Source organism: Piliocolobus tephrosceles, chromosome 13 (assembly GCF_002776525.5).
Source record: "Piliocolobus tephrosceles isolate RC106 chromosome 13, ASM277652v3, whole genome shotgun sequence".
Lineage (NCBI taxonomy): Eukaryota > Metazoa > Chordata > Mammalia > Primates > Cercopithecidae > Piliocolobus > Piliocolobus tephrosceles.
In genome coordinates, this window is record NC_045446.1 from 12,362,790 (window position 1) to 12,371,580 (window position 8,791).

General features: G+C 48.1%; 1 protein-coding gene across 2 annotated transcripts; it reads right to left on the reverse strand.

Moving 5' to 3' along the window:
• Positions 1 to 374: 374 nt before the first annotated feature.
• Positions 375 to 8,433, reverse strand: TMEM216 (transmembrane protein 216). 2 transcript variants are annotated; one of them, XM_023189465.3, is made up of 5 exons: positions 7,938 to 8,433; positions 7,276 to 7,377; positions 6,632 to 6,724; positions 1,250 to 1,451; positions 375 to 961 (listed from the first exon to the last, which is right to left on the reverse strand). In XM_023189465.3, exons 1-5 carry the CDS (start codon positions 7,948 to 7,950, stop codon positions 946 to 948), a joined length of 426 nt encoding a protein of 141 aa, XP_023045233.1. In that variant the 5' UTR covers positions 7,951 to 8,433; the 3' UTR covers positions 375 to 945. The 2 variants fall into 2 exon arrangements, with proteins under 2 accessions (XP_023045233.1, XP_023045234.1); XM_023189466.3 differs by having other exon boundaries at positions 7,924 to 8,433.
• Positions 8,434 to 8,791: the final 358 nt, after the last annotated feature.

Here is an 8,791-nt window from a genome sequence, read left to right on the forward strand (position 1 = left end):
CTCCAAAATTTAAGGAAAAAAAAAAAAGTTAGTTTAGAATACGCTTCTTCCAGTTACACATTGGCCCACTGGAAAACAGCTAACAATTCCCTGTAAGAAGAGTGAGACAAGATGCTGACTTTGGGGCAGAGTGAAGCAAATAAGCAGTCTTTTGCATGATGAGAGACTTGAAGAAGATACAGAGGATGGCAGTGCATTCAGGGTTTAATTTAGGCTGCAGCTTGGGGAAGAAAATCAGTGGTCATCACTGCCTTTGTGTGCACACTGTATCACTAAGCAAAGCTCCTGAGAACAAACCGCTGGGATAGTCACGACCCTCTCTTGGAGTAGATGAATTCTAGGGACAGGTGCCATAAGGAAAGGCTGCAATCCCCACAACAGAAAATACATATTTATTAAAAATAAAGTTAGTTTCATGATGACAGTAGAAAAATAACACTATGAGCTACTAAAAACGTTCTGGAAACTCAGTCTCCGAGGACTGGGGTGAGAGGCTTTCGCATCACTCTGGAAACCCACCAATATGAGGCTCTCTGTGCTCATGTGGGACAGGTATGGCACAACTCGCACAGGGAGCATGTGGCTCAGGTCCTGCTTGAAGCCCAAGGAGCCTAGATGGTCCACACGAGATGCTCTGGCCACGGTGATCAAAGAGGAGAACTTGAGGTCAGCAGGGGACTGGTTCTGAGAAGGGGCAGGATGGGAATAACCTTGCCCGTCCCTATACTGGAGTGTAGAACAGTCTCTTGAGCTGATGGTCCTGGTTTAGAAGATGGTACCCACTGGCCTTATGCTGAGTTGCTTGCCCAAATGTCTGTGCTGAAGAAAAGCCACACAGCCTTTCTCAGGATAACTTGCCCCACCAATTCTCACTGGTGTGGCTAAAGTACCAGAAGCAATATGTGTGGTGTCAGCCTGATAGGCTGCTGGCTGAAATTCTGTACTTCAAATCCTGTCCATACTGATGGCAGAAAGAAAGAAAATGTTAAAAGACCAGTGAATGAGAGTAGTTGGCCTCGACTGTTCTATATTCCAAGTCTCCTGGCCCCAAAGAATAGGGAGGGTATCCTCCCTGAGTGGGAATCGATCTACCTACCCTAAACAGGAAGGCAATCCAATAGCCACCCCTTTCCCCCTCCTAGAGAAAAGTCTTCTAGATCCCTTAGGCTTCAGAAGAATATTGAATCCCTCCCTGGGATGGGAACCCAACCTTCTAGTGATGAGAAATGGTCCCTCAGCGAAGCAGTACCTGGAGAAAGCAGCCAAGGTGAGCACCTCAAGTAAAAGCTCTGAGCCACAGAAGAAGAGCAAGATGCCGTTCATGATGGCTTCCAGGCGGAGTACATAGGTCTGCAGCAGCAGGTAATAGGAGGCCATCATGGCAGATGGGAAGGTCAAGGCCACGCTAATACTGAGTGGCATCTTTCGTTGGCAGAGGTTTCCCTTTGTACCTGTGTCAGACAGAACCCATGGAGTCATCTCCAAATGGTCTGCTTTTCCCGGCCCAGGGGAAAGATGTGGGCGATGTGATGGAATGGCAAGGCACAAAAAATGATCCTGAGTGGGGGTGTGCAGATTTATAAATGGGGTCCCACTGTACTGAAAGTTTGAGGCTTGGCAGAGTTACAAGATTAAAGTCACTTAATCCAGAGGTCCTGCTTCCAGTCTGGTCCCCACTCAAGGGACAATGGGATCTTTATTTGGGAAAAAAAATTTTTTTTATTATAAAAATAATATATAGTCCGGGCGCGGTGGCTCAAGCCTGTAATCCCAGCACTTTGGGAGGCCGAGACGGGTGGATCACGAGGTCAGGAGATCGAGACCATCCTGGCTAACACCGTGAAACCCCGTCTCTACTAAAAAATACAAAAAACTAGCCGGGTGAGGTGGCGGGCGCCTGTAGTCCCAGCTACTCAGGAGGCTGAGGCAGGAGAATGGCGTAAACCCGGGAGGCAGAGCTTGCAGTGAGCTGAGATCCGGCCACTGCACTCCAGCCTGGGCGATAGAGCGAGACTCCATCTCAAAAAAAAAATATATATATATATATATAATCATTTAAAAATTTTCAATGGCCGGGCACGGTGGCTCACGCCTATAATCTCAGCACTCTGGGAGTCCAAGGCAGGCGGATCACAAGGTCAGGAGATCAAGACCATCCTGGCTAACACAGTGAAACCCCGTCTCTACTAAAAATATTTTAAAAATGTGGCTCAACCCTGTAATCCCAGCACTTTGGGAGGCTGAGACGGGCAGATCACGAGGTCAGGAGATCGAGACCGTCCTGGCTAACACGGTGAAACCCCGTCTCTACTAAAATATAACAAAAAACTAAACAGGCGAGGTGGCGGCCACCTGTAGTCCCAGCTACTCAGGAGGCTGAGGCAGGAGAATGGCGTAAACCCAGGAGGCGGAGCTTGCAGTGAGCTGAGATCCAGCCACTGCACTCCAGCCTGGGCGACAGAGTGAGACTCTGTCTCAAAAAAAAATAATAATAAAAATAAAAAAATAAAAAAATTAGCCAGGCATGGTGGGGGGCACCTGTTCCCAGCTACTCCAGAGGCTGAGGTAGGAGAATGGCGTGAACCCAGGAGGCGGGGCTTGCAGTGAGCAGATATCACGCCACTGCACTCCAGCCCGAGGAACTGTCTCAAAAAAAAAAAAAAATTTCAACACAGAAAATAATTTTTGAGTATATAGAAAGTGAAAGGCCTCCAAGTCCCTATACCCTGAAGATTGTTAGAGAATAATGTGTATTGTTTCAGATTTTTTGTATGTATATATTCACATATTACTATTTATTATTATAAAAATAGAAGCATACTCTACATCCTGTTTCGCAACTTATTTTTCCCCACAGACATTTTTCCACACACATAGCTACCTTAATTTTTTTTTTTTTTAGATAGTGTTTCATTCTGTCACCCAGGCTGAAGTGCAGTTGCATCATCATAGCTCAATGCAGCCTCAAACACCTGGGTTCAAGGGATCTTCCCACTATACGTACATGTCACTATGCCCAGCTAATTTTTTTTTTTTTTTTGAGACAGAGTTTCTTGTCACCCAGGCTGGAGTGCAATGGAGTGATCTTTGCTCATTTCAACCTCCATCTCCCAGGTTCAAGCGATTATCCTGCCTCAGCCTCCCAAGTAGCTGGGATTACAGGTGCCCGCCACCATGCCCAGCTAATTTTTATATTTTTTAGTAGAGGCACTATTTCACCATGTTGGCCAGGCTGGTCACGAACTCCTGACCTCAGGCAATCTACCTGCCTCGGCCTCCCACAGTGCTGAGATTACAGGCGTGAGCCTGGCCAATCTTTTTTTATTTTATTTTTTGTCTCACTATGTTGACTAGGCTGGTCTCGAACTCCTGGCCTTAAGCAACCTTCCTGTCTCAGCCTCCCAAAGTTCTGATTACAGGCATAAGCCACTGCACCTGGCCTTAACTGTTCTTTTTTATTTTTAAATTTTTTAAATTTTTTTATTTTTTGAGACGGAGTCTAGCTCTCTTGCCAGGCTGAAGTGTAGTGACACGATCTTGGCTCACTACAACTTCCGCCTCCTGGGCTCAAGTGATTCTCCTGCCTTACCCTCCCTAGTAGCTGGGATTACAGGCACACGCCACCACACCCAGCTAATTTTTGTATTTTTAGTAGAGACGGGGTTTCACCGTGTTAGCCAGGATGGTCTCAATCTCCTGAACTCGTGATCCGCCCATCTCGGCCTCCCAAAGTGCTGGGATTACAGGCTTGAGCCACCGTGTCCGGCCGCAACTGTTGTTTTTTAATGGTTATATCTAAGTCTGTTGAATCAGTCCCGTAACTTATTTAACAATCCCATATGGACAGATGTTTAGTTTGTTTATAGTGTTTTGATGTTACCAAATTTTTGGCAATAAACATTCTCATATATCTATCTTTGCATATCTGTGGAATTTTTTTTAAATCTAGTTTTAGAAGTGAAATTGTTGGGGCTAAGAGTAAAATATTACATGGTAATAACTATTACTGAAAAGAGTTGTACTAAATTAAATTACCACAAAAGTGTATAACAATCTGTTCCCCACACCCTAATACTGGGTGTTATAAATCTTTATCTTTGCCAGTCTGACGGGTAAAAAATGTTACTTTGTTTCAATTTGATTTTTATTAGTTTGAGCATCTTGAGTTTGAGCATCTTGTCAAGTTTTACTGGTTCTCTGTAATTATTTTTACATGAACTGCCTATTAATGTCTCTTACCAATTTTTTTTTTTTTTTGATTCTCACTTCGTCGCCCAGGCTGGAGTGCGGTGGGTCATCTTGGCTCACTGCAACCTCCGCCTCCTGGGTTCAAGCGATTCTCCTGCCTCAGCCTCTTGAGTAGCTGGGATTATAGGCATGCACCACCACACCTGGCTAATTTTTGTATGTATGTATGTATGTATGTATGTATTTATTGATTGATTGATTGAGACGGAGTCTTGCTCTGTCGCCCAGGCTGGAGTGCAGTGGCCGGATCTCAGCTCACTGCAAAGCTCCGCCTCCCGGGTTTACGCCATTCTCCTGCCTCAGCCTCCCAAGTAAGCTGGGACTACAGGCGCCCGTCACCTCGCCCGACTAGTTTTTTGTATTTTTTTCTTTTTAGTAGAGATGAGGTTTCACCATGTTAGCCAGGATGGTCTCGATCTCCTGACCTCGTGATCCGCCCGTCTCGGCCTCCCAAAGTGCTGGGATTACAGGCTTGAGCCACCGCGCCCGGCCGTAATTTTTGTATTTTTAGTAGAGACGGGGTTTCACCATGTTGGCCAAGCTGTTCTCAAACTCCTCACCTGCCTTGGCCTCCCAAAGTGCTGGGATTACAGGCGTGAGCCACTGTGCCCAGCCAATATTTAAAGTCATTTTGTCTTTTCCTTACTGATTTATGTGAGCCTTCTTTTATCCGTTCTTATATGTTGCAAGTAATTTTGTTCCTAAGTTTGTGCTTTAACATTTATTTAAGGGATGACATATTCTAACAAATAAGGGTTTTGCCCTGTATTTCTGGGATTATAAAACTTGTCCTACAGGCCAGGCATGTTGGCTCACGCCTGTAATCGCAGCTCCTTGGGGAGGCCAAAGCGGGAGGATTGCTTGAGGCCAGGAGTTTCAGACCAGCCTGGGCAACGAGACAAGACACTGTCTCTACAAAAAACACAAAATGAGCCAGGTATGATGTCGCACGCCTGTAGTCCCCGCTACTCAGAAGGCTGAAGTTGCAGGACTGCTTGAGCCCAGGGCTTCAAGGCTGCTGTGCGTTATGATCGTACCACTGTACTCTAGCCTGTGACAGAATGAGACCCTGTCTCAAATAAATAAATGTTTAAAAAACAAAATCCATCCCAGCACTTTGGGAGGCTGAGACGGGTGGATCACGAGGTCAGGAGATCGAGACCATCCTGGCTAACATGGTGAAACCCCATCTCTACTAAAAAATACAAAAAACTAGCTGGGCGAGGTGGCGGGCGCCTGTAGTCCCAGCTTACTCGGGAGGCTGAGGCAGGAGAATGGCATAAACCCGGGAGGCGGAGCTTGCAGTGAGCTGAGATCCGGCCACTGCACTCCAGCCTGGGCGACAGAGCGAGACTCTGTCTCAAAAAAAAAAAAAAAAAAAAAAAAAATCCAGTCAGGTGTGATGGCTCACACCTCTAATCCCAAGCACTTTGGGAGGCCAAGACAGGTGGATCATGAAGTCAGGAGATCAAGACTATCCTAGCCAACATGGTGAAACTCCATCTCTACTAAAAATACAAAAACTTGCCAGGCATGGTGGTGGGCGCCTGCAGTCCCAGCTACTCAAGAGTCTGAGGCAGAAGAATTGCTTGAACCCGGGAGGCGGAGGTTGCAGTGAGCTGAGATCGTGATACTGCACTCCAGCCTGGAAGACACAGCGAGACTCGGTCTCCAAAAAAAAAAAAAAAAAAAAAAATCTGGCCAGGTGCAGTGGTAATCCCACCACTTTGGGAGGCTAAGGCAGGCGGATCACAAGGTCAAGAGATGGAGACCATCCAGGCCAATATGGTGAAACCCCATCTCTACTAAGAATACAAAACTTAGCTGGGAGCAGTGGTGAACGCCTGTAGTCCCAACTACTCAGCAGGCTGAGGCAGAAGAATCGCTTGATCCCGGGAGGCAGAGGTTGCAGTGATCTGAGATCTTGCCATTGCACTCCAGCCTGGCGACAGAGAGAGACTCCATCTCAAAAAAAACAAAAAAAAAAAAAAATCCTACAGAGATCCTTATTCAGAGAATTGTTAGGGATCTTAGTACTGATCTGTGCAGGATACGCTGCCTGCCCTGACATGGAGTTACAACTGAACCTGTTCCCCTAAGAATACCAGTGAGAAGAACCAGGCACTCCTTTTGCTGTTAGGCAGCTGGGAAGGAATCATCTAATATCCCACTCTATTGCCCATCTCTAGCCTTACAAAACAACAAACAGGTAAATCCTGACCCAATGTAAGAAGCAGCAACTTGAAACTTCAGAGAGGGAGTAATGGGATATACAGATCCAGTCTCTGATAGTCAACCTAGGTTATGTACTTTTCTTGTTAATCAAGTTACAGATACCAGCTTGTCTCATGAAGAGTGGAAATATTCTCTGGACAACACTCACCAAAAAACAGGCGAATTACTTCAATTCCAAGATAAAGGAGGAGCATCACCACATCCAGTACTAGGTTAGCTGTTGGATATGGTAGCAGGACACCTGCCAATACAAAAGCCAGAGTTTGCAAACAGCATAAAACAGCACCCACAAGAACTACCACACACTTGAGAAGAAAGAGGACATCAGTCTTAGCTTTCCATGAGCTAGTTAGTGAAATGTGGGCATTATTACAGCTGCAGGATACATAAACTCACAGTGTGACCCAGGCTTATTATTATGCTATTTTACTCCTAACTCGGAAAGACTCTGGGGACTCCACTCTCCAGAATGATTGGATGTACATGGGTACACGGGCCACTGAATAGTTTCTAAGGGTCATCAATGGGCTTACAGTGGAGCTCAGCAAAGACCAGTGATGTGGGCAGAGTCAGAATGGAGAAGCCCACATTCCCCAAACTCAAGAAATTCTTGCTGAGGGGCTGCCTATGGAATCATACTCAAAGAAGCCATCTGATGAGGAGGCCTGCCTTGCAGCGACAAAGAACCGCAGGGGGCAGAAAAGAGCGGAAAATAAGAAGGTTCTTGGTCGGAGTTGGCTCTGAGCTGAAGTGGGGAAGGGATGCTGTCGTCAAGCCCCACGCCTTCCTTACCTTTATACAGAAATATGAAAAGTTCCAGTAGGAAATAGGTAGCATTATACCACGCATTCAGAAAGAACAGGATTTCCAGCGGGGTGGAGGACAACCGTTTACCTGAAACAGCAGCATAGAAAAGTGGGATGGGCAGGAAGGCAGCTCCCTCTCTGCTCCTATGGGTTGGTGTCTAACTGGGGAAACCAGACGCCGTAACTAATGGGACTGGCCACCCAGGGGCACTTCTGGTTGCTGATAATGAGGGGCGAGGGTACGCGGTGGATGTGGAGGGGGCTTCCCTCGTTTCCCAGGAATCACCGCGAAACTCGACCCTTCGGCTTCAGGAGTAAAAGTCAAGAGGTAACTCGCAGCTGACAGACATCTCAAAGATCTCACCCTGTCACTATTTGGGAGGGGAAGTCGGGGCGTGGAGACCAACAGATTCGTACCTGAGCCATCCTAGAAGTGGCCCAGCCAAGGATCTGCGGCTATTTGAGCCACGCACCTTGAAACCTTCAGGGACCCGGGTGGGCGGGTCCGCGGAAGCCCGCTTTGGACCAGGGAGGCGCGATGTCCCTAACGCTACAGAATGGAGGGTTTAGGTCAAGCTCTGGGACAGAGGTGCGAGGGAGGGACCAAAGGGAAAGGGACCAGCGACTCACACACCTCCGGAATCTCACCTCGCGGCGCCATCTTCAGTCCCCGTGGAAACTGCGTAAGCTGCCACAGCGGCTCCCGGAGCAACGCGGCGCTGCCGGAAACAGGGACTGAGCGGCCGGGGTTTCCGGCCCCTCTGCCAGCCCGCTGCACTCTGTGGTCACCCGGAGCCGGACGAGCTCGGGCCAGGCGGCAAGTGGCCCTCGCTCGGATGTCCTCTCTCCAGACCTAAGGGAAAACAGTGACCGCCCACGACGCCGTCGTCTGCAGGAGCTCGGGGGTGTGGGGTAGGACCCTGGAGGCCCTTGGGCTACCGGGCGTTGGGCGGAAGTGGCCAGTTGTGACAGTGTTACCAGGAGCCTGGCGAATAGGTCCTACTCCCACGATTCCCATTTTTCGACAGAAGACGAGAAACGGTGTGAGCGACGGATCTTTGCAAATGCGGGATGGGAGTTAGCATTGGTCTTTTCTGCGGCCGATTTACCTACCAGGTAGAGACACTAGGGAAATAGAGCGTCCTTTCCAGGAGCACACATAAAGAAACTGAAATGAGTCACCACGCGATCCCTAAAGTGGTGCAGTGGGAGCTGAGAGGACAAAGTGCTCCCAGGTGGAAATCTAAGTTAGTTTCCAAGAGACGGCCTGTGAGCTGGGCTTCAAAGCCTGCCTGATTCGGATTTGCAGCGGTAAGAGCGTGTTGCTGGCCGGGCTTAGTGGCTCACGCCTGTAATCCCAGCACTTTGGGAGGCCGAGGCGATGGACCACCTGAGGTCAGGAGTTCCAAACCAGCCTGGCCAACATGGCGAAACCCCGTCTCTACTAAAAATACAAAAATTAGCCAGACGTAGTGGCGCGCGCCAGTAGTTCCAGCTACTTG